The 25796-nt window shown below is 37.5% G+C and overlaps 1 protein-coding gene across 2 annotated transcripts in view; it reads left to right on the top strand.

Annotated features, from left to right (window-relative positions):
• DCC (DCC netrin 1 receptor) overlaps window positions 1–25796 on the top strand; it is a 1201543-nt gene that overhangs the window by 732269 nt on the left and 443478 nt on the right. For both annotated transcript variants that reach the window (XM_051851212.3, XM_051851210.3), the window contains exons 6-7: window positions 644–798; window positions 3265–3385. In XM_051851212.3, the coding sequence (XP_051707172.1) occupies window positions 644–798; window positions 3265–3385 (276 nt within the window). The remainder of the gene's footprint in view (window positions 1–643; window positions 799–3264; window positions 3386–25796) is intronic.

Below are 25796 nucleotides of genomic sequence, written 5' to 3'. Positions count from 1 at the left end.
GTAGTGGTTTCAAAATTCAATAAATTAGTGTATCACATACTATGAGAAAATAATAATTTGTTTAGAATAGTAACATTTGAGTACTAAAACAGATGTTGCTGAAAAACAATAGGAGTATGTCCAAAGTAAATATCATACAGTTATTTTTATTTTGTGTCATTCAGCCAGTTTCAGCAGAGAGTGAGTCTATCATATTAACTAAATCCTTATGAAACTCTGGAGTTACAGGGAAACTAACCTTTCTCATTTTATGCTCTGGATTATCTGTGACCTATCAGCTTCCTTTTATTTCTTACTTCCTCATCATAACTTCTATGGCATTGTGTATTTTTCAGTGTGTGGGTCAATTGAAAACAAATAACTTGGGTATTCAGAATATTTTTTACCTTTTTTTCCGAAAATGTTGATTTTTTTTCTTCTTTCTTGTGGCAAAACAGCATTAGCTACCACTGTTGAACTGCATTTGGGAAAAAAATAAAATGACGTGTTATACAGGAGTTTCAATACAATGAGCTATAAGTCTTTGGAATGAAATGAATTATAAATATGTTCTATAGCAGAGCAGTGTTTTAAACACAGTGAAGACCTCACCAGGCAGGTTCTCATCCCCACCCACTCACTTTTATTTTTTCTTTCTTTGCAGTTCCACCCTGGTTTTTAAATCACCCTTCCAACCTCTATGCCTATGAAAGCATGGACATTGAGTTTGAATGTGCAGTCTCTGGAAAGCCTGTGCCCACTGTGAATTGGATGAAGAATGGAGATGTGGTCATTCCTAGTGATTATTTTCAGATAGTGGTAATTATCTTTGTTCATATGAGCTTTAAATCCCATCCATTGTTTAATATTTTTTCACTTTTCTTTCCTGGGAAGAAGTTTCCTATTGGGAATTTTTAATGCCAAGAAAATTATTTTAATGAGGCTAGTGATTTTCAAAGACAAAAGGTGAGAAAAAAGTCATCAAACACTCCAGCCCCCTTCAAATAGATAAATGAAGAGGAAATGAAGAAGAAACACAGGGCCTAAGACTATTCGACCTAGTTCTAGACCATATTAAGTTTTTTTTTTCTCTTTTTCCCCCTTTTTCCATTGTTTTCTCTTTTCCTCACTTTAGTAAGATTCAATAAGATATGCTACTTATGAATATGGTATTCTTACTTTGATAATACAAATAGCTCTTTTTCCACTACCCTTCCATGAACAGTTGAGAAGGCAGTGGGGATGGAAACTGGAAAAGTAGTGGTAGCAGCAGTGACTGTAGAGGTGGAGAGACCTCAGATTCAGAGCTGAAATTAGAAAGAATTAATCCTAAGGATAATAGTTGTTCATATGGTTTCCCCTAAGTCTCTGCCCCTAGCCTCTGAGAGGTAGTATGTTTTAATGCTACTGCTTTCTCTGAGTTCTCTTACAAGCAACAAGTGCTCAACACAAACTACTGTTTTTTGTTTTTTGTTTTTTTTTGCTGCTGCTGATTTTGCTCATTGGAAAATGCTCCATTGAAAACTTCCCTTAGGTGTTTGTTAGCACAGAAGGTTCTGATTTCAGAGAGGTGAGAATATGAGAAATATAAAATGTATTTTCTGAATAGCAAGGAATTTCACAGCTAACTGAAAGTATTGTATGGCCACTTTTCTTAGGTTAAAGATGTGACTGGAATCCCCATTAAGGAGGAGCTGTCCCCTAAACCAGGTGTCTCAGACAGAATGGGCCTAGAACATAAGCACCATAAAGTCCAGGCACAAGCTCTCCTCTCAACATTACACTGCCTCTTTCCCATCAGTGAACTTTCAGAAACTTTTTAATCTCTTTGTGCATGCATTTAGGCATGCTATAAAAATCCTTAAGGAATAGATCCATGAAACATATCTTTATCACTTTTATCACAATTCACCATTTTTCATTTTTATTAGCATTTGTCTAATTGGTGGGAACAGAGTAATGACTGGAAAAATATAACTTTTGAATGCCACAGATTCTATTCCTTTGAATGCAGCACTATTTCTACCTCTTCAGAATTAGAAATGACCTGCCATTGGGCAACTTGAAAAGTGTTGTATATGCTGAAAATATATGCTGCTTGCATATAAAGGAAATTGCAGAGTGCCCTTAAGGACACATGATAAAATGTAACATTTATTTTTCCTACAGTTTGAATAATTTTTCTCCCAGCATGACTCATTACAGCCAGCCTATTTAAGCACTTTTTTCTTAAGGTGAATGAAAATGTACAGTGTGTACACTATTTGCATTAAATTGTGCTTAGAGATATTTTCCCAATAGCTCCAGAAATCTGAGAGTCATTTTCAGTAGCGCATATAACATTGAGCACAAATGGTAACTTATATGAAAATTGTTAATTAGAAGTTAGCCAGCTTTATCTAAGAATTTTACATCAGCCGAAAATTGACTACAAGCCACTAAAAACAATTAAGAATTCCCCATGAGGTTATATTTATCTCTTAATGACTCCAAGGGAAGTGATTTAACACGTTTTACTTACTGAACTACTTCTTACAGGAATACTGAAGATAAACTGAGTTACTATAATTAAATGCTATCACTAGATCATTTTATCAGCCATCCTGAAAAAGATGGTGGCTCAATTTATGTAAAAGAGGAGTTAACATTGCTGTATTTAATCGATGGTTTGCTGAAGGTGAAACATTTCAGTCATAGAATAACAACACAGATATGAAATAACCACTCTAGCCGCCTCTCCAAAGCACCAAAACGTTATTTGTCAGAGCAATGACTAATTTTTAAAGGATTTTACCAATCTGTTCTGGGTAAACACTTTGAGAAAAAAATCCAACCCTAAAATTCTGGTTCTTTGGATGGTGCAAAATTCAGTGTTTTGTTTTTCTTTTTTAGCTTTATTTTTCTTGAATAGCTCTTGAACCTGAGCTTCCATCAGTTAACAAGCAGAGCAGTGATTTCTTTGGAAGCTAATCACTGTTTCTTCCACATGTGATAGAAGAACTTTCTGTTGACTGCTCATTTAAATATTAAGCTTGATATGTAGTTTTGTGAAAATGTTCTTGTTACAGAACTAGATTGAGCTGATGCCCAATGAATTTGGAAAAATTATTGGGAACATGTGACTTTTCCAGGAGGCTTAGGTCATAAGCACGAGGCTGAGAACCCGCAAGCCTCCCTTCTTCTCTCTTCTGGAACGTGTTATAAAACTGTTGACTATGTTAATTTTGTCACTCTGAGGTTTTTCTTCTTTTGAAAACATTTCATGTCCTGTTTCTTCTCCTTTAGGGAGGAAGCAATTTACGGATTCTTGGAGTGGTGAAGTCAGATGAAGGCTTTTATCAATGTGTGGCTGAAAATGAAGCTGGAAATGCCCAGAGCAGTGCACAGCTTATCGTCCCTAAGCTTGGTAAGATGACGAAAACTTTGCTCTAATACGTGGAATTACAATTATGTGTAGTCCTTATCATTTTCCTTATCTCTTTATTTCAATATGAAATCAGTTACTTAAACAAAATATACATGTGTGTGTTGACAATATGCTCCTTCTAGTGAATTATACATATATGTACATACATACATATATATATTCTGTCTCAAATTATGTAAAATCACAAACAATAGTGGCTCTGTTTACAAGACAACAACTGCTAAATTATTACCTTCTCCCTCTTTTATAGCCTGCCTTTCATCCAAGTGGTCCATATGATTATGAAATATTTTATATGTATGTATCTTGTACTCATATATACATTATGTTTGCATTTTAGTTATATAAATTTACATTCATGCATATATGCATATATAATTAAATTTAAAGACTATACATTTATACTTATACATTGTGTTGAATCAATGGAAGTTGGAAGACAAAGACAAATAATGCTCTACAGTGAAGTTAATTTTCTCTTCTTTTAAGTAGATATGATTGTCGTTTTAGTTTAACTGGTAAATTTTTTATTTGGTTTTGATTTTATAGTCTTTTGGGGGTATGCTATGAGGATATATGAAAGTTAGCAAAAAATTACATTAGGCCTTTCATATAATATCCTGATGACAACACAGTTCCTGTGGTGAGAGAGGTTGAGGTGGGAGAGCACTAAAAGGAAGAATGAACTCTTCCACCACCCAGAAATGTTGAGCATTAAAGAACTTAAAAACTATTCATGATTTTAAAGGAGGGACTAAGCAATCGTGTATGTAGATCTAAATACTATTAAATATTAAGTGTTACTATAAATGTTTTCATAACATGTTAGGGTACAAACTAATTTCAACTCTTTTAGTCAAACTTGTCTTTAAGATAAATGTCCTTCCTGTTGGCTTGACTAACTGTTGCCCCAATCTTTCCCTAAATTAAGTTTAATAGGAAATAGATGAAATATGTGAGACATTGTCAGTCTTGTGCTTCTATCATTTAAAATGTGCCTATTAAGTCCTTATGTTTTGTGCACCCTTAGCCAATAGTACAAAAATAATGCTCACATAGGGGAATTTCTCTTTTTTCTTGATTGAACTAAGAAAGCAACTATAGAACAACAGTTCCAGATGAGTAAAGGAACTAAAAGAACTATCTAGAAGTTAAAAGGGACTATTAATTCTCTTTTGAGAGTGCTGACTTCTCTGATGGATGACTTCTTTTTTCCCCATCTGGTGTGTTTTAAGTGCCAGTGTAACTTCATTTATGTGACGAAGTCCATTCTCTTCTGCTGAAAATCCTGCCAGAGAAGAGAAAAGGAGTCACTAAGATCAAGGTCTCTAATGTGAGCTATGCTTTAAAACTGTGTGCCATCTCATTAGGAACAACTAATATGGCCGTGTTTGAGGGAATGCTGGCTGCCACACAAGTCCTAGACCAAAAGAATTCTAGTTACCCCTGAGTTTTCAAAGCCACAAGAAAAATCTGAGATGTTATCCCACATATCTGAAGGAGCTATGAGCTGCCTCTTCCTACAAATGTTTGGCACTGACGGAAGGACCATTGGTCATCCCCGTGATAATTTCCTTCCCCAACAAGTCAAGTTGCAGGGGGACCAAGAAAGCCCCTTGGACAGACTGTATATGTTTCCATCTTTGCTTGCCCATGTATGTGTGTGTGTGTGTACCTGTGTGTGTGTGCCTATGTTACAAGGATGGAAACTGGGTAACTTATTGTGGCTGGAAACTGGAGCTGTCCACAAAATAGTGTGGAGGAAAGGGAGGGAAACAGTGGAAAGAGCAGGGTGTGTACGCCACTTGAAAAAGCAGGACCGAGGCCAGCGCCATGGCTCAACAGGCTAATCCTCCGCCTTGCGGCACCGGCACACCGGGTTCTTGTCCTGGTTGCCCCTCTTCCAGGCCAGCTCTCTGCTGTGGCCCGGGAGTGCAGTGGAGGATGGCCCAGGTGCTTGGGCCCTGCACCCCATGGGAGACCAGGAGAAGCACCTGGCTCTTGGCTTCGGATCAGCGTGATGCGCCGGCCGCAGCGCGCCGGCCGCGGCAGCCATTGGAGGGTGAACCAACGGCAAAAGGAAGACCTTTCTCTCTGTCTCTCTCTCTCTCTGTCCACTCTGCCTGTCAAAAAAAAAAAAAAAAAAAGAGAGAGAGAGAGAAAGCAGGACTGAAAGTTTCTTGATGGGAACCCTGCCCAAGAGGTCCTGCCTAAGCTCAGGCCTCTAGAGGACAGTAGGGAGTCTTGCTAAGCTGGGCACTGGTGAAGAAGGTCAATGAGGAAGGCTCCCCAGAGGGGACTTCTAAGGTACGGCATCTTTGAAGACTACTCAGAATTGCGTGCAACAGTCCTCCACTACTGTGGACTTTTGAGAACACAGTTTGAGAAAAACAGACTATATCTTACATTCAAGTCTGTCCTTCCCTCTCTCTAACCCTGGGGAAGCCCTAAAAAGAGGGGAAATACACCCAAGACACTAAAAACACACTGGCTCCTCCCTGTTTTTGGGCTCAGGCCTACTTCAGAGAGTGGGTGCAGCCAGGCTGCAAGTGGGTGGGTTAGGGGTGGGTGTGGGGGCGGGGGCTAATTGAATATCAGTTTTCAGTTTTGATTTAGATCTCACTGTTGCCTTTGTGTGTATGTGATTCTTTTTTTAAAAAAATTTAAATTATTTATTTATTTTTGACAGGCAACGTTAGACAGTGAGAGAGACAGAGAGAAAGGTCTTCCTTCCGTTGATTCACCCCCAAAATGGCCGCCACAGCCAGTGTGCTGCGCCGATCTGAAGGCAGGAGCCAGGTGCTTCCTTCTGGTCTCCCAAGAGGGTGCAGGGTCCAAGCACTTGGGCCATCCTCCACTGACTTCCTGGGCCACAGCAGAGAGGTGGACTGGAAGAGGAGCAACGGGGACAGAATCTGGTGCCCCAACCGGGACTAGAACCCAGGGTGCCGGTGCCACAGGCGGAGGATTAGCCAAGTGAGCCGTGGTGCCTGCCATGATTCTCTTTTTAATTGTGTTGTTTTATGTTTCAATATCTGAAGATAAGACTTAAAATACTTTATGGTAACTCCAAGCCAGATGGTTGACTCTGGCTGCAATCCGTAAGAAGACAGATCTGTCAGGTTATGTTTGGAAATAGATGATGGGAAAAAAAAATCTGTTTATTTTTAATGCTCCAGTAGCTCAGCTCATTCAGTAAACATTATACAAGGAAGGTCGAATACCAACAGGCAGCCCTTTATTAGTGGTATTTTAAAAATATATTTAATTATTTGAAAGACAGTGTTACAGAGAGGCAGAGGAAAAGATAAAGAGATTGTCCATCCCCTGGTTCACTCCCCAAATGGTCTTAGTGGCCAGAGCTGTGCTGATCTGAAGCCAGGGCCAGGAGCTTCTTCCAGCATTCCCAGGCAGATGCAAGGACCCAAGCACTTAGGCCAACTTCTGCTGTTTTCCCAGGCCATAGCAGAGAGCTGGATTGGAAGTGGAGCAGTAGGGTCTCTAACCCGTGCCCATATGAGATGACAGCACTGTGGGCCGGAACTTTACTAGCTATGCCACAGTGCTGGCCCCTGGTGGTATCTTGCATTCCACCTGCATCCTGGTTCCTTTAGGTCTGTGTGACCATTAAGGACCCAGGCTGTGCAAAGCAGAAATGTCATTTACCTCCTCACTAGAGTCAATCTAGGAGAATCTTGATAATTCATTCTTTTTTTATCTGGATGGTAGGGTGTTATCAGTGGATTCAACATTCTTGGTCAGTATTTATTGTATTTGGCATTGGATTAAAAAGAAAGTGAAAGGAAATGAAGAGAAAACTCTTAAAGCATGACAGAACACCATTGTAGCTGTCTCATTTTCCCCCCTTATAAATGATGAATTGTCTTTTTCCTGACTATTTAATCAGGTCTTCAAAAAAAAAATGCCACTCCAATTCCTCAGAGATGCATTGTGGGCTGCATACACAGATGGTGGAGAGGCCAGCTCAAATACAAATCAAGCAGTGAAACTAACCATGGTGGGAAGAACACAGCCCTCTCTAAGTTTTGACAATAAACGGTCACAATATTTTTTGAGGTACACTGTGGGCTGCATTGCACAGCTGTTCAGCTTTAGCCTGTCTGTAGGCTTGTGACTAAGAGTTACTCTTGGAAACCAAAAAAAAAAAAAAAAAAATCAACTTCTCTCTGAATTGCAGACAGTGGTTTATTCAAGCCATTGTGCATTGTTGGTGGACAGTGACGCCAGCCTAATGAAGTTCCAACATTGTCTTTTGTCTATAGTCAGGTATTCCCTTTTAAGTGATCAGTGACTTAGGGAATAAAATAAGAAATTTTGCCAAATTAAATTGAGATCATGATTTTTTTCTCTCTAGAACTTAAGTGGAAAAATGTTTATATGTGCTATAATGTAAAATATATACATGACCTCCTCTAAATACAAATCAAAATGATCAGTAACATCTAAAAAATCAGGCCATTGAAGATTCTATCAATAATAGAACATAGTTAGCATTGTAGTAGCATATACCAGTTCCAGATAGCTACTTTTATCTCTATATACATTTGTGTGTCAGTTAATGGTGGGGTTGTTTTATAAGAAATGCATGCTTAGGCAGTGATCCTATTGTGTGAGCACCATAGCGTACACTTAACACAGACCTGGATGGTCACTCCCCAGGGCTTCTTAGTGTAATCAAGTAAACAAGAGCTGATGAGATTATTGCAATAAAATACCACATACTGTTTTACTGTAAAATTTTTATATATGTAGGAATACATTATACAACAACTAAAAAGTACAGTGTAGTAAGTATAGTAAGTACCTAGACAAGTAACAGTCATTTAGTATCATCAAGTCTCATATACTGAATATAATGTATGTGCTGTGCTTTCCTACAACTGGCAGCACAGGTTTGTTTACATCCCCAGCATCACAAATGTGATTAATGCTTTGCATCATGACCTTATGGTAACCATGATGTCACTAGGAAATAGGAATATTTCTACTCCATTATAATTTTTTGGGACCACTTTGGCATATGAGATCCATAGTGAACTTAAAAATGATTTTCAAGTGCTTGATTGTATTTCTAAAACATACTCACATACACACTTGCATAAAGAATGACCTTATGTTCTCCTAAGAATATACATATACATCGAAATACATATGATGTAAGAGGTAGTGAATGCAAGTTAAAACAATTTTGCTGATTTATATCACTTAACTTTTATCCATTAACCGATCCTAGGAACTGAGGACAGATTTTGGTTGTTGTTTATGTTAGGTATTTTTTGTGTGTGGGTCATGGAGGACAGGACATTTGTGAAGAATGTTCCCTTCAAATGAAAGAGATGAACTCTAGCTTCAAATCTTCTAGTTGCTGAACAGCCTGAGGACAATGTGTTCAGAGTCAGTGAGTTAGGTGTTATTAAGAATAAGAAATTTGGCCAGTGCCGTGGCTCACTAAGCTAATCCTCCGCCTTGCGGCACCAGCACACCGGGTTCTAGCCCCGGTCGGGGCGCCGGGTTCTATCCCGGTTGCCCCTCTTCCAGGCCAGCTCTCTACTGTGGCCCGGGAGTGCAGTGGAGGATGGCCCAAGTGCTTGGGCCCTGCACCTGCATGGGAGACCAGGAGAAGCACCTGGCTCCTGCCTTCGGATCAGCGCAACGCACAGGCCGCAGTGGCCATTGGAGGGTGAACCAATGGCAAAAGGAAGACCTTTCTCTCTCTCTCTCTCTCTCTCTCTCTCACTATCCACTCTGCCTGTCAAAAAAAAAAAAAATTCAGCAACCAGAATTGCAAACCAATAAGCAATAAATTAGGACCCCATTGGAATAGTGAATGTTGATTAATTAGTTATCTCTGAATTACCATCCAGTAAACTGGAGTACGAGTAGGTAGTAATTAAATTAAGACTATTTGATAGTTGGCTGAAGATAGCAATTATGTGCTGCAGGGGATGAGAAGATAGGGGGTCAGGCAGAGACAAAAGATAATTTAGAAGACATCATGTATATCTGAGTTAGTTAGTTTGGTTCAAGCTGCTGGGTATTAATCAATTTTCTGGAGATGTTTACCCTGGAAGATCAAGAAAATTTAGTGACTGCTGAGCAGGTAGGCTGAGGGGCACAGAACTGGGAATGCACCTGTGAAGGTGCATCATAGTCTGGCATGTGTTTAATGGTAGACATGGATGAAGACAGTGTAAAACTATCATGGAGAAAAATGATATATTCCTCTCATTCTACTAGGCAGAAAAACTGTGGAAAAAATAGAAGAAATTTTACTATAAATATTCCCCAATATTGTTACTCGCTTAGGCAAAATACCAAACCATGCTGTACATCTAATAAGTAAATATTGAGTGTTAATAATTTGTGTTTTAGACTTTCTTTAATTTTCCCAACATTGGTAACCAAATAGAGTTCCAGTACAGTAGGAAAAATTTATTTGTTAGATATTTAGGAAAATGAGAGCTGTTGTCAATTACCTGTCCTCCTCTGGAGAAGTTTACTGATTACAAGTGTTGTTGAATTTTAAACATTTTATTAAGGCAGTGCATCACATATCCTGGAATTAACAAGAAGAGTTAAATCTGATCATAAGGCAAGCCATGAAATCAGAAGATTTTTGGATATGATTTGTAAGTTGCTACTCATCAATATGAGAATAATACCTGGAAAACCAAATGGGCAAGAGAAGTATCTGGATAGATACCCATATGGGTGTATAGTAATTGAAACTAATTATAATATTCTTATCACATGTTGACTGTTATACAGTAAATCACTGGGATTGTGTGAAAGATTAAAAAATGGTACAGGTAGTTTTAATTCTTCAAGATCTGTTAGAATTTAATCTGGCAGTGTAATAGCACCTCGGCAGTTATGTAGGAGAGGATAAGTAAAGCCAAGTGGGTATACTTCTTTTTTAATTTTTTTTTATTTTTTGCTACGCAGAGTTAGTGAGAGAGAGAGACAGAGAGAGAGTTATAGACAGAGAGAGATGGAGAGAAAGGTCTTCCTTCCGTTGGTTCACTCCCCTAATGGCCGCCACGGCCGGCACTGCACCCATCTGAAGCCAGAAGCCAGGTGCTTCCTCCCAGTCTCCTATACGGGTACAGGGACCCAAGCACTTGGGCCATCCTCCTCTGCCCTCCCAGGCCACAGCAGAGAGCTGGATTGGAAGAGGAGCAATCGGGACTAGTACCCAGGGTGCTGGCGCCGCAGGCAGAGGATTAGCCAAGTGAGCCACAGTGCCGGCCTAAGCGAGTATACTTCTTAATCTGAATTTATTCTCTGGTGGTTAGTTAAGTGGAATTTTTTTGTCTCTTGATGATGAAGAGGGTTATTCCAGTTTCAGTTCTTAATTGTTTTTAGTGTAGGATCAAATTATTCTTGGAGTTCTGTAAATAACGTGGAACAAACAATTCCATGCACTGGACTAGTACATTAATGGAGCCAAACTGGAAAATAAGTCTTTGGACAGTTCCCTCACACGAATTGAAATGTCCATTAAAACTACAAAATTTCTCTTTAGAGTCCTACCATTGAATTTAAATGAATAACAATGCAACTTGGTATTTTTGAAACACAATTCCATTGTGGCAAGCTTATGAGCTTTCTTATAACAGTTTATTTTATAAAGCTAAGTAATTAATTGTAGTTCATAGGATACAGAATCAATTTTGTCACAGTGGTTAATGACTCAGCACATATGGCATTACATTTATTCAATCAATTAAAAAGTTATTTTTACTTGTCAAGCTAAAAATAAAAAATAAGAGGAAAGTAATCCTTTCATTGTGTTTACTTCATCTGAATTTCCCATCCTTTGGAGAAATACTGACACTCAAGCTAATGCTTTCCTTAGGGTCCATTGATAGTTAAGTTTGGAATAAATCATTCATTTGATTTTTGACTTTGTAATACTCACCTAGTATAGATATGTCCACATCTCATTTAAATCTCCTTATCCAATTATTTCTGGTATATATTTGTGAACCAATTCTTATATAACACTGCCCAGCCTTTCAAGTTTCTATTTTCTCAGATGTAAAATGCAGTAGATAATTGGCTCAATGATTTATTGCAATAAATGTATGTAAAAGCTGGGAATTGTTATCTAAGTGTTAGCTATTATAAAGTCTTCTGTTGGTTTCATTCAGTTTCAGAAAAATAGGCATATATTGAGATAGGTGAAAATCATATCTTTGTTCTAGCACATTTTTCTATGCTTCAAGAAAATAATAAATATTTCAATGACAGTGCTCATTTAAAGTTTAGGTTTTGAGCCCAGTGGACAAGGTTGAGGGAAAAGTCCTGTTTCAAAATGACTACTAATGGAGAAGGTTCACCGCAAGGTTTGCAGTTATCTGTTTAATGACCTGCTCATTTCCAGTTTTATGTAGGCAAAGGTTTCTCAGTAAATAAAGGTTTGTCATTCACCTTGCCCTTCATTCAGCAAGTGCTTCAAGTAGGAAGCCAGCTCAGTGCTAATCATGAGAATATGGCTGTACGGCAGACTTTAAATTAGAAACAAATTCTGCAGTAATCTGAAGTGTACTGAGACCAGTGATAACTGTAAATCCATACAATATGGAAAACTTGATAGGCTCATGAATATTGATCACATCATGCTTCAGAAGTAAACACACCAAAGAATATTATATTCCCACATTCTTTTTCTAAACTCTCTATGTTAGAAAATAGAAAAGAAAAATGTTGATATTTATATTAAACCCAAATGACCTTGTTATATTAATATCCTTTACCTATGATTAAATCACTTATTGATGATATATATGCATACACAAAACATATATATACACACTGTGAATATGTATTCCATATGTTATAAAAATTTTATGTTTTCAGTGTAATAATTAGTGAGAGGTACATATAATTTAATACCTAAAGTGTATGGATATACATTTTATGTGCCAAACTGATAATATCAGCACTGATAGAACTACAATGAACTAGTATTCATATACACAATTGGGAGGAATGAATTATGCAGCAACAGCAAACTATTTAAACTCTGAAGTGGGCATGGTTCTTCAGGCTACTCTACTCCACAGATTTGACTTGGAATGATGTTGCTTTGTTTAGCTCAAGTCAATTACTAGAGATTAATTCAATAAGGAGCCATCAGCCACCAACAGTCCCTCCACTTGGAGGAAGGAGTAGTACAATCTCGAATAAGATATATGAAGGATGTACCTCTCTGCACTAGAGTTCTCCTGTTGAGCCACCCAAATCTATTTGCATGATGTAATGAATTCTAGGAGCTGCTTTTCTCACTTATTCATCTCATTTCCTGGGGAAAATGGAATGAATGGCCACACTACCGATACGATTTCAACTGGTCCCAAGATATCAAGTGCTGCTGTTTCCCATCTCTTACCCAGTAGCGACTCTTATCACTCTCAGCTAACGTCTATATAGTCTGTGTCTTTATCTGGTGAGGTAACCCAGCCCCTTGTCTCTTCACAGGCAAAGTATTGTACTAGTCCATTTATCACCAACATTGAGGAAGGGGATATTAAGAGACACTAGTAGATCAGCATTGTGCCAATCACATTTGCTCCTGTTTTCTACTCCTTCCTGATGATCTGAGTAATTAGTCTTACCAGAGTGATATCTTTCCCTACATACTGGTATTTTGGCACGAGATGTCCAAAATGACAATAAAGGCAAGATACTAGCAATAGCTCAAAATTCGGTGATGGAGGGGCTGCTGTTGTGGCTTTGCACATGCCGCTGCCTGTGATATTAGCATACCACAAGGGCACCAGTTCAGGTCTCAGCTGCTCCACTTCTGATCCAACTCCTTGCTAATGCACCTGGGAAAGCAGTGGAGGATATCAAAAGTGCTTGGGCCCCTGCACCTAGGTCAAAGATCCAAAGGAAGATCCTGGCTCCTGGCTGCAGCCTTTGCAGCCATTTTGGGAGCTAATGAGCAGGTTGAAGATCTATTTCTCTCTCTCCCACTCTATGTCTCTCCTCTCTCTCCTTAACTCTGCCTTTTAAATAATTAAATAAATCTTTTAAAAAATTCAAAGGGAGAGACAGGTCTTCAATCTGCTGGTTAGCTCACCAAATGGCCACAACAGCCAGAGCTGGACTGATTAGAAGCCAAGAGCTTCTTCCGTGTTTCCAACTCACATGCAGAGGCCCAAACCCTTGGGCCATCTTCTGGTTTCTTGGGACATAGCAGAGAGATGGATTGGAAAAGGAGCAGCCAGGAAACAAACTGGCACCAATCTGGGATGCTGGAACTACAGGCATAGGCTTAGCCTATCACACCACAGCACTGATTGACCCCACTCCATTTTTTGTGTTTGTTCTACCTGTTGAGAACATGACATCAGATCCTGGTCATTGATTCGTGGTATATAATGTACCCTAAAGGAAAGCACCTCATATTCTTAAAATGTTTTCTAAACTTTGGCTCCTCAACTGTACCTACAAGAGACTCTGTATTTACCATATCAAGTTGGTAGCTGCTCAATGGTTGATAGGTGATAGGATTAATAGATTCTTTGGTCATACCAAACCTCTTTTTCTATAAATTGAGTTATTTGACCTTTCATAGTACTCTGAGAGAGAGTCCATATTGGTGGCTCAAATACTTTGGGAGTTCTCAAAGGATGGTGCTAAAATACAGAAAGTATGAAAAATAAACCATTTCTCAGAATATGTGTATATTCCGGTCAAGATGAATTTCTAACTCCTCCAGAGTGAAAGGCGTCACCTAGAGGCTAGCTGGTCTCCTTTAAGGAGTGGTTTATTTTGGTAACTCAGCTTTGTCTTTTTTTGCTAGTTAATTAAGTATACAGCAGTGGCAGTAGCTCATAGCGAGTAGCAACACCTTTGTTAGGTTTATGTCCATACTGATGCTCAATGCATAGACTCTGTCCTTGCCACTTTAGCCTCTTCATTTACAAGCTTGTGGTGCTATCTCTAGAGGACTGATGTTCCTTAGCTCAATTGTTCGTCTACAATTACAAGATAGTTTAGTGCCTCTTCCATGGAAATACAATTGGTGTCTCTAAGAATTAAAGATCTTTACAGTTAATATTCACTCCCATGGGTTCGACCTTATGCCTTTTCCACAAACTTCCTTATTCCAAATCTTCCAATCCCTTTACCTACAAGACCCTTGGCTAATGAACAGTCATCCTCCAAGATATTTAACCTTGTTCATATGTATGTGTGTGTGAGTGTGTGTGTGTGTGTGTGTGTGTTTTCTTACCTCGAGTCATTTGTCTTTTCATATAAGGTAGATGTGCTGATATACTCAACACTCTACTTAGGAAATTATCACTTTCTTTCAGAACTATTGGTAGGTGAGTTGTACAGTTACAGCTATCCAATTTTGGCTGTACCCACATACGAGCTTAGAAACAGAAGAAAGCAAATGCCATTTAAATGTGTGAAAAGAACATTCCAACAAAGTTATAATCAGTTCTACCTTGATTAATGTTTAAATACAGAAGAAAAATATAGAAGAGAATAGAATTTTCAAGAACTTTCCTGGGTTTCGCACTATGTGCTAAGCCCTTTATATACATTTTTCCGTTAACTTCTAGGATAATCTAGTCTACAATATCTTATCATTTCATGGATTAAACAATTATAGTTTAAAGAGATCATGTACCATGCCCTATGTCAAATAGCTACAAAGTGTTGGAGCCACATTTGGAAAACACTCATGACACTCACATCCCATACTGAAGTGCCTGGGTTTGAAAACTGGCTGTCTCCCAATTCTAGCTTACTGCCAATGCAAACCCTGGTAGGCAACGGGTGATGGCTCAAATACTTGGGTTCCTGACATTCACATGGGAAACCCATATTGAGTTCAAGCATTTGGAGCATGAACCAACAGAGGGAAGAGTCAGTCAGTCTCCTCTCCCTCCCTCTCTCCCTCTCTCCCTGTCTCCCTCTCCTCTTAGTTTTTTTTTTTTTTTTTTTTTCCAAAGAACTACTAAATCTTTCTTCTGCTTACTGGGACCTGGACATGGTGTTGAACTAGAGCTTTACAATCCCATATTAATTGATTTCTCCTAAGAATCCAATGAGAGTGATGCAATTATTTTACCTACTTTGTGAATGAGGAAATTACTGTACAGAAAAGTTAACAAACTCATCCAAGGTCAAAGTTAACAAGAAATCTAACTTTCCAGCCTACCTATGTTCTGTCCACATGAGTAGTCTGCCCGAGTTAATAGGTACCATTTCAGATTTATTTGGGTATAGCAAAACTAGTGTGGGCAGTCCTAATTAAAGGAGAAGAACTTGAAATTAATAGAAATGGCTAAGATTCTGCTACTCAACTTATGTCTGTTAAAATTCTCCATGTGCTATGGCCAACTGTGGTTCAATATGTCATAGAACTCTTAAAGATAAATGTGACATATTCACTACTATCTAGGAATCCATAGTTTATTAGAGAATGAGTTTTATGTAATTAATCCTAATTATCAAATATAAGACATAGTGATTTGCAATGGTATATTAATTATTCAATACGTACCAAGTATTCAGAAATACAAATTAGAGATGGTAGATGTCACTGAAGGAAATATTGATTACTTGAGTTCATAATCATTAAGATATAGCCAGGATTTGATGTACTTTCTTCTTTCTATTCTAACCCTGTTTTAGAAGAGTAGTGGTACCATTTGTCACACACCTGACAACAAGGATGCTATTGTGTTGAAAAACTCTTTTACTTACTGTTTTATTTAGTTCACAGCTATAAGTGAAAATAGTTTAAAATACACGTTAGTTTTAAAAAAAAGGAAAGAGAAAGTTTCCTTTCATATAAAGTATTAACTTAGAGGTCTTCAATCTATTATGTGTTTTCATAAAAGTAATAGTAATAGCAATTAGTTAATACGCTTAAGTAACTGGTATGTGTTAGCACAGCTGTCTTTTTTTATCTAGTTATTAACAAATATCCATCAAGAATCTATAGGTCACCTTACCTTTACATAACAACACTAACAAGCTACATTTCTTCATTTAGATGATTTCTTTAGAATCTTGTAGAACAGAATAAAATTTATTTGAAATTGAACATGCCCCATCTCTAAAGAAAATACACATCATTATAAAGCCAGAAAAGTAAAAAAGAAAAGCCAATTTTCCACATATCTTAATATTTTATGTCCAGTACCTTTTTAAATAATCATCTACCTGCTAATCAAAATGACTATTCAGTGATTCTGAAAGATGTCAACCAATTGTATGTATATGAAAATGTGCCAAAGCAGAACAGATTGTCTTGAGCTGAGAAGGATGTTTTTTTCCCGAGAGTTTTTTGCCTAATGTAAGGCACTTATGTGGAAGAAAAAAAAATACTCTAGTTTATATCTCTCCCTTACCTTGTCTTTGTAATTTCATAAATGGAAGTAAGTACACATAACAGAACTGGTGCCCCAAACATAAGCTTTTAGATCTCAAGGATTCGCTGTTTCAATTTCTGACATACAGACCACCTGCTATCTTGTCATACTCAAGTGTTGCTTCTCATTATTTAACATGAGCCTCTGAGCCCAATTCTGATCACATATTTTTGGTGTTTAACACACTTCTTCAGTAGGGAAAGATGACCCCTAGGGAAATTCAACAGAGAGGAGGTAAATGTCTTTTTGTTTTTCTAGATCAGGAACAAAAACAGTAAAACCCTTAGAAAAAGTATGTAGTTTATTTGTACATGACACATTATAAAGAAGAATTTATTTCAACTTTTTGAATGCAGGTGCAAAGTGAGTACTCCAGTTCCTAGTCTGATAGGGAATTTTCATTGCCAAACAAATCATTTTGAGTTTGAAGAGTATGTAAATACAAGATGTATTGGTAGCACATTGGAGGGTTTACTCAACTCTTTTTTTGGGAATCAGGAATTTATCATGGAGGATGTGACATCTGTGATGAGATGGACTTTGAAGTAGTGATATGGTTTTTCTATTCTGTCATGAAGGTTAAAGAAATGGCTGGTAGAAGGAATGCTACATGCAGTGTATCAACTCCTAGAGCAGAGACAAAAGTATGTTCCCAGAGAACTGCGGGTGGTTCAGTAAGTCAGGAGAGAGACAGCAGGGTTGGATCACAAAGTGTCTTCTACAATATGCAAAAAAATGAACTCGTTGTTTAGGTTGTATGGAATATTGATGTCTACAGATGAAAGTTAGATGTGGTTCTCTTTGTGTTTGCAACAGAGTCCACAAACATGTGTTACCTAAAGAAGTGAAATAGAAAAGCTGGTGGACTACAAACAGGAAAATAAAAGGAAACAGAAAGCTAAATAATTAACTCATCAGTTTACACTGTGTACATGTGTGGAACTATTTTATTGTACCCCATAAAAATTCACAAGTATTACATGTTAATAAATTTATAAGATAACTGTGGAACCATTGTGGATAACAGATGAGTTGGCAGTGGCAGGAATAGATGCCAAACATAGTGGTGGGTGAGAGAAGAAAGGATAAAGCTTTATTCCCCAACTGGGCAAGAAAAGTGAGTGGCTTTATGGAAGATCATCAGAGCCTAAAAATTGTTTTTTCATATTTTTAAAGTCTTTTTGAAAAATCATTTGTAAGGCAGAGTGACTCACACAAGGACAGAGTGACACACAGAGATCTTCCATCCTTTGGTTTACTCCCCAGATGGCCTCAACAATTGAGGCTGGGCCTGGCTGAAGCCAGGAGCCTGAAACTCCATCCAGGTGACCCACTTGGTGTCAGGTGTCTAGGTATTTGGGTCATCTGCTGCTTTCCCAGATGCATTAGCAGAGAGCAGAATCCCAATTGGGGCAGCCAGTATTGGAAGCAGCACTCAAATGGGATGCTGCCCTCACAGGCATCAGCCTAACTCACTGTGTCAAAATGCCTGAGCCTAGAGGTAGCTGTTAGTATGTATAGATGGATTAGAAATATGGGCTAATTTCTAAATTCTTTATGAATGAGTAGATGTTAAAGCTAATAATTAAGACATGAGCTAGGCCATGAAAAAAGTCTAAAGTCCATGTTAACGAAAGGAGCCTGGGTTGTGAGTTCCTAATGGTCCCTGTCTTGATCATGTTTGCATCTCCAGCACCTTGCAAAGGACCTGAGAGTGACTACTTTTGTTACTCATTAGAAGACCTAAAAGGCAAACACTTTGTTTCATTGGCTAATTGAGCATATGTACTGTGATACAGGAAAAGATGAAGCCAGAGAAATAAATAGTTAAAAGGTCTCAAAGCACATAACTGAACAATTTGTAATCAAAATAGACAAAATTAATGGTTTGGCTGAAAAGCATATTTTTGCTGTGTATACTAATACATTGGAACAGAATGAAAGATTAATGCAGAATATTGTGTAATATCCTCAGAGGGAAATAGTTATGATCTGAACTGAGTGGCAACTCTGCTCCTGGAGAGAAAGATGAATTCATAGAATAATATGGAAGAGGAAAGTGTCTGCAGTTTGCATTTGAATTGAAAGGGAGATTTTGATGCTGACTGGGAATTCTGAAAGTTATTGGCATTGCTGATGGTAATGAAAAGCTTAAGGGAGAGTGTGACAGGGCCTTATTATGCATCCTTAGTTCCTTGAAAGGATGTAAGTGAATCATTCTCCCACTGATGAGATGACTCCACCTTGCTGGACATATTTTACCCAGCTTTGAAGAAAGAGCTCATTGTACTGCCATCTTGGGCGAAGGAGTTAAAGATTTATGCATTAACATAAGATAACCACCGAGTACTGTCACTGCCAGAACTGAAACATATTGATTTGATCGACCCTTCAATAACAGAAGATAAAAATAGCCACTTCTTTTTCTTCTTTCTCCTCTTTGTCTCTCCTTCTGTCTGTAGGCAGACAGGGATTAGAACCGAGAAATAAATTAGAAGTGGAGGGACTAACTTTGGCTTTCTGCCATCTGGAAATAAAATCCATTTAATTTATCCTGACTATCCTTGTTATAGTGTTAAATATAGACTAAATAGTTTAATATGGATTTGTGTAATGAGTTCACAAATTGATTTCAAAGAGTAAGCTTGCTTTAGGAAATAAACATCTGCTTACTGTTACTTGGATGGCATCATACTTCCATGTGGATCAGATGGAATTCCTTTCCTTAAAAATGCTAAGAATTTTAGCATGATTATTTTATCATCCCAATATTTTTAAAATCCTTGAAACAGAAACAAAACAATGATTTAGAAGCTCCACCTGTCTCCTAGAGAAAGCAGGCTCTGTTGGGAACTGTATCTTACCTGTCAGGATTCAAAACAAAAGAGAACAGAAACAATACAGAAACAACCTGCACCCTCTCTCTCTGAAACTTCTCCTTTTTCCTTGTTCAAAAATGTCATATGCACTTTATTTAAACATTAATTACTTAATCTCAGCTGTATGCAACTAATTTGTAAAATAAAATTCCTTGCAATTTTGAAGAGGAATCCTGAGAGATGCCTCTTTTAACAGCTCCCTCCTTCCCTATCTCCAGTGGCCAAATTGGATGTAATTGTAATTGGGGATGGGAGAGAAAAGACACTGTCAGCCAATCATTCTAGCAATGGCTACTAACATTTGTAATTATAATGTCCTGTATTCTGATTTAAATTCGACAGTGTCTTCTACATTACTATTCTTTTCCGTGAAACATGGAAATTTGGGTGTGGGGCTGGGGATGGTTGAAAGCAGGCCATTACCTACATTTTCAGCCTGTCCCATTTCTCTAAGGCACCATAGACAGGGGAGGCCAGCTATCAGGAATGGTAATTTACAATCTAAGAGTGCTTGATCTAAAATCTGTCCTTGTCAAAGGAGAGCACTGGGTCCCCATGCAGCAGTAATGGGAATTTTATTTCAGCCTAAGATTCAATGGGGGTTTCAATTGTATTCTTTAAACCACCCCTGTCCCTATCAATTTATGCAGCATACAGGTCTTGTGGGTCTTTAACATCATTTCACTTTAAAATAGAAAGCACTGAGTATAATACATAGCCCAATCCATACCTGAAAACCTATAAACTCACCTGGAAAGCATAAAAACAACAAAATCATTATATGGTTTGGGCACAGTCCAGCTTTATTATTAATCATTTCTCATTGATTAAAATTTAACTCTTGGAAAAAAAACCTTTTTTCCTGACAGACTTGTCTTTCTTTTACTCTAACTAATTAATACTCTAAAATTATTGCCCTAAATTTCCATTTTCATGTAAAATAGAGCTTTACCTGTGTAAAAAAAAAATCATAGCTAAAAAAAATACTATAGGGCAAAAATTAGATCACATAGCCAGGAATTAATATAATGTATAAAGTATTTTTGTTGATTAACACATCCATGAGCAGCATACTAAACAATATCAATGGTGGTGAATCTATTTCAAGTTAGTCATAATGGATATTTTGCTTGAATCTTTTTTACCCACTCTTGGCTACTAGAAACCTTTTAAGATGTCTCTCATAGTTTCCATTGTGTGTGAGTGTGTTGTGTGTGTGTGTGAGTGAAGAGAGAGAAATTTGTTTTCTTTTGCATCAGAAAATACTAAAGGTCATCATCCCTGATTTTCTGCCCTGGGTTTTGTTTAGCAGCGGTATTTGCCTTCTGTTTCATACCCTGTTGTATTTCCACTTCCTCATTGCTAGTTTATCCTATTGGTACTGCCTTTGTGGTTCTTTAAATTCCATACTTCCCTGGCTAGACCTATGCCTCTAACACTGGTCTATCCATTTCTTCATACCAGATTTTATTAGTGAGCAATACTAAGAAATTTTTCACATTTTCTTTCTGCTAATTTTTCCAAGGCATTTCATTATTAGCCAACACAAAATCATCGTATCGTTATTGTCATTGTCATCATCACAATATTTTCTGCTATCTGTTTTAACATGATTTTCTGTCCCTAAACCTCCATATATATTTATGCTTTTCCAATTTTTCCATAAAGGGGTGATGATTGATGGGCTGGCGATGACTTACTGATGACCATGGATTAGATAGATATATGTGAAATTCCATACGTAATTATTACAAGAGATATCAGGCACCCAAATATCCTTGAAAAAGACTTGATTTCTGATATGTACATTCTTTGAGGTTGAAAACAAAGCACAGATGTAGATCAGATGGTAAGCAAAGTGAATGAAAACTAACAATATTCTAGTATTCAGTTTGTTGTCATTTTCCTCCATATTATATACAATTGTCAAGAAAGGTAGCGTTTAAAGAGTTTATAATATTTATTTATGTTGCCTAGTTTTTGATTCATCCAAAGAACTCTTTGTATTCTGAAAATACACATATTATTTGTTCTTTTCCATAACTTATAAGATATATTGCACAATAGGTTTTTTTGTGTGTGTGTGTGTGTGTGTACAGGCAGAGCTAGACAGAGAGAGAGAGAGAAAGGTCTTTCTTTTTCTGTTATTTCACCCCTCAAATGGCTGCTACGGCCAACGCGCTGCGCCAATCCGAAGCCAGCAGCCAGGTGCTTCCTCCTGGTCTTCCATGCAGGTGCAGGGCCCAAGCAGTTGGGCCATCCTCCTCTGCACTCCCGGGCCACAGCAGAGAGCTGGCCTGGAAGAGGAGCAACCGGGACTTAGAACCCTGGGTGCCAGCACCACAGGCGGAGGATTAGCCTAGTGAGCTGCAGCGCTGGCCACACAATAGTTTTTAGAATGACTACATTTCAGCTCATTTTACTATTCAAAATACATTTTGAGCAATAGTCAAAAATTTTTTGAAATAAAAGAAATTTGAAGCCATAAAAAATACAAAGATTTATAGTGATATACTGCTATTTAGCATCACATGGGAAATCTAGCTGATGGTTCACATGTGCATAAAGATCTTATTAGAATTTGAGGCAGTTATGTCAACAGTTAAATTCCTCTACTATTTTTCCATATATGCAAGGATTTGAGGAAAAAATGATTGACTACAGTGATGGCAGCAGAAATCATTGTTTAACCTTATCTTTTATGGGAAACATCAGAGTATCAGACTGAACACGGACATGGTGCATTTTGAGTGTGAAAACTCAGTCAAGCTGCAACAATATTTACTTATTAAAATTTCTCTTTATAGTTCTCAGGATGGCTGAAAAAGAAGTTTTGTATGAAATTGGCAAGTTTATGTAAAAGAAGAGCCATTTTTTTTTTTTTTTTGTTAAGGAGTTTGGTGCAGGACAAAATGCAGGAAAAATACAAAAGACACTGGGATATTAAGGGGCTAATAACAATGGAGCTGTTATCCTCCTTTCACTCAGATGGAGGAATTCAGGGAGTCATTGCCAGAATTAAAAGAACAGAGAAGGATTTTCAAAGAAGAATACCTTGAAAACAATTATGACTTGTGTTGGAGGGAAGCAGCCCAGGAGAAACCTGCATATAGACAAGCAGGAATCAATAGAACCATTCACTCTCATCCCTCATTTAGATTCTTGTCAGTGTGCAAGGGTGGGTGCACTCAAGGAAAGTTCAGGGTGAGGAAAGCCTGCTGATCCATCCTGATAGGTCAGCCCTCCAGGGGCAGAAGCAGGGAGTAGAAGGGTGCAGGATGACTCTGCATGGAAATAATGCAAAACACAACAAACCCCAAAAATACCCACCAACCACACTATCATAACCAATTTTCACATCTTAGCCTTTTTATTTGAGAAGATTTGAGAAAAATGTGTATAGGGAGCCAGAGAGGCATAGAATGTATAGACAGCAGGGTCCCAAAGGTACACATCCTAATCCTTAGAAATTTTGACGACAGTAGGGTACATTGCCAAAAGGAGTTAATGTGGATGATGGAATCATGGTTGGTAATCAGCTGATCTTAAAATAGAGAGATCATCCACGTGGGCCCAATGTAATCACAAGGGCCCTTAAAAATGAAAGAGGAGACCAAACAAAAGGTCAGAGTGATGTGTGAAAAGGAATCAACATGCCATTGCAAGCTTGAAAATGAATTGAGGGCAAACAATCAAGGGATGTGGGCAGACAGCTCTACTACCTGGAAAAAGGCAAGTAAATGACTTTATATACAACAGAAGAGTAGCACAGTCCTCTCCATGTCTTGATTTTAACACAATGAGCACTACGACCTCTCACTGACAGAACTGTAAATTAACAAAACCGTGTTAGAGTAAGAAACTAAGTTTGGGCTAGGATAGCAAACAGATACACTAGAATTCAAGTTTCTGCAATTAGTTTTGTCTCTACATTCTTATCATTGTGAAAAATTCTTATAGAAATTGTACAGCATTGAGCAAATAGCGTTTGATGCAATATCTGGGGTTTTCACTGCAAAGAGTTTCTATCTGCACATTTTATGATACCAAGTTAAGAAACTATGAAAATGAGGGATCCTTTTGTGGTTCTTAGTATAAACAGAAAGAGAATTCTGTCAAGCAGCTTAAAACCTGTCCCATGCGTGGTTCTGAATCCAGCATTCGGAACAGAAGAAAGGAACAAAAGTACACACAAGCCATACAGTCACAAGAAATTACTCTGAGTTGAAAGAAGAGCTTTTAGTTCTTCAGTTCAGGTGATTTCCCAGAATTTAAGAAACAAAGGCCACAGGTTATATTGTGAAACAAGGATTTAACATGAATCAGAACACATAAATAAAGCAAGAACATGTGCAAGAGAACCAATGTGAATCATGCCGGTAGAGATTTTTTTTTCAGCCTAAATATTTAAGAGTTTTCATCAGTTCCTTAGTTGAAGAATCTATGAGAACTCAGAATCTGATTCCCGTTATTCTTTATATGTAAGAAACAGAGTAAATAATGTCAAATTCTCATTATAATCCATGGATTCAATAAGCTCCCACATCCCCTTAGCACCTTCTTAAATTCCTTTCTTAAATGCCCTTACTGGTCTAATGTTATAATGAACTTCCTGATTGGTTAAACACTATCTAATCAGGAGTGAAGAACCCATTAAAAAAGTTATCTTACAGCATTCTATGTTATAGGATTCAGCCCTGTTTGATCATGTTCACTTAAAAAAAAATAGGAGTCTAAAGTTATTCAGATGGGAAGGTGGGGAAATTACCATAGCTCCCTTCAAAACTACCTAGTTCTGGTACTGGCTCTTGAGTTTATAACAAAGTCATTCATGGTCAGATGCTTGTCAAAATGGACATCCATCAAAAGGTGATTTTTCTATTGTTGGCTCAGTGATTATGAAAAGCTAACAGAATCAGTCATTCAAATGGGATAAAAGGAGCCCTTTGTTGGATTGTTTTTACATAAACTTCATACCTCTTCCATCTCAGCTTCAGTGACCTATTTTCTTAAATTATTGCTGCCTCTAATTTCTTGGTAATAATGCCATTATCACTTCCAGAAATGAATTCTTCATATTTGCATCAGATTTAATATTTATGAATGTACATAATGGGCACTTAGATTTCATTATGAATATTAGAAAATATTAGCAATGAACACTGACCTCACTTATTTGGTAAATTTATGGCACTTGATAATATGAATAGGTTGAAATAGATAAACCTACCACAAATAATATATATTACTATAATAAATATGAAAAGGCATTCCATATGGCAATGTGATTAACTTGGTTGTTAGTTTTATAAAGCGATATGATGCTTAAAGTCATGTATTTTAAAATGATTGTTTCATCTCTCGTGTCTCTACTCTTCTCTGGAAAAGGAGAGAAAAAGCAAATGAGATGTGCTGGCATAGGAAAGCATCATAGACGCCATTCTCAGTATCTTTTCCTTTAAGAACTTTTTCAGTGCCAAGGTGCATATTACTTTCATGGGCCCAAGGCTCTTTTACCTTTATAAATCCATTTCTTCATAAAAATGTGTGGGTTATATTTTATAACTGATTTGGTATAAAACTAATATAATTCAGGCTGTATTATGTTATTTTTCCTGATGTTTAAAAAAATCTTAAAATTTCTTTCTGGGGCTCTAAGTGTATGTATTGTGGCCTTTGTTATGGTTCCTACAGTACCACATATATAAGTCAGCCTTGTTATATAATCATATTATGATCACCCTTTAGCTAATTTGTCCTTTCTAAGGTTTTTAAGGTCATTTGAGGCATAAGGTAAGGAGCTGATTGATTCATTATCCTGAATTTCATATTTTAAAATAAATCACTTTGGTTTATAAGAATGTTTATGTCTAGGTATATTCTATAAGTTTATACTAGTTGATTTTTAATAAATTGAATCATTCATTTTCAGTAACTTGTGTTGTTACCACAAAAGAATTGACCATTTCATATAAATTTCCAATTCAAGTAATAACTCCCATTTAAGCTGTGAGAATCTTTGACTCTTACTTTCTCACCACTGCCCTCCCAACTTTACATAGCCCTTGTCTTTGACCTTGCATTCTG

The sequence above is a fragment of the Oryctolagus cuniculus genome, chromosome 10 (assembly GCF_051225735.1).
Source record: "Oryctolagus cuniculus isolate XC-2025 breed Fujian yellow rabbit chromosome 10, ASM5122573v1, whole genome shotgun sequence".
Taxonomy (NCBI): domain Eukaryota; kingdom Metazoa; phylum Chordata; class Mammalia; order Lagomorpha; family Leporidae; genus Oryctolagus; species Oryctolagus cuniculus.
The sequence above is the reverse complement of the archived record's forward strand: the minus strand, read 5'-3'. Positions and strand labels throughout refer to the sequence as shown.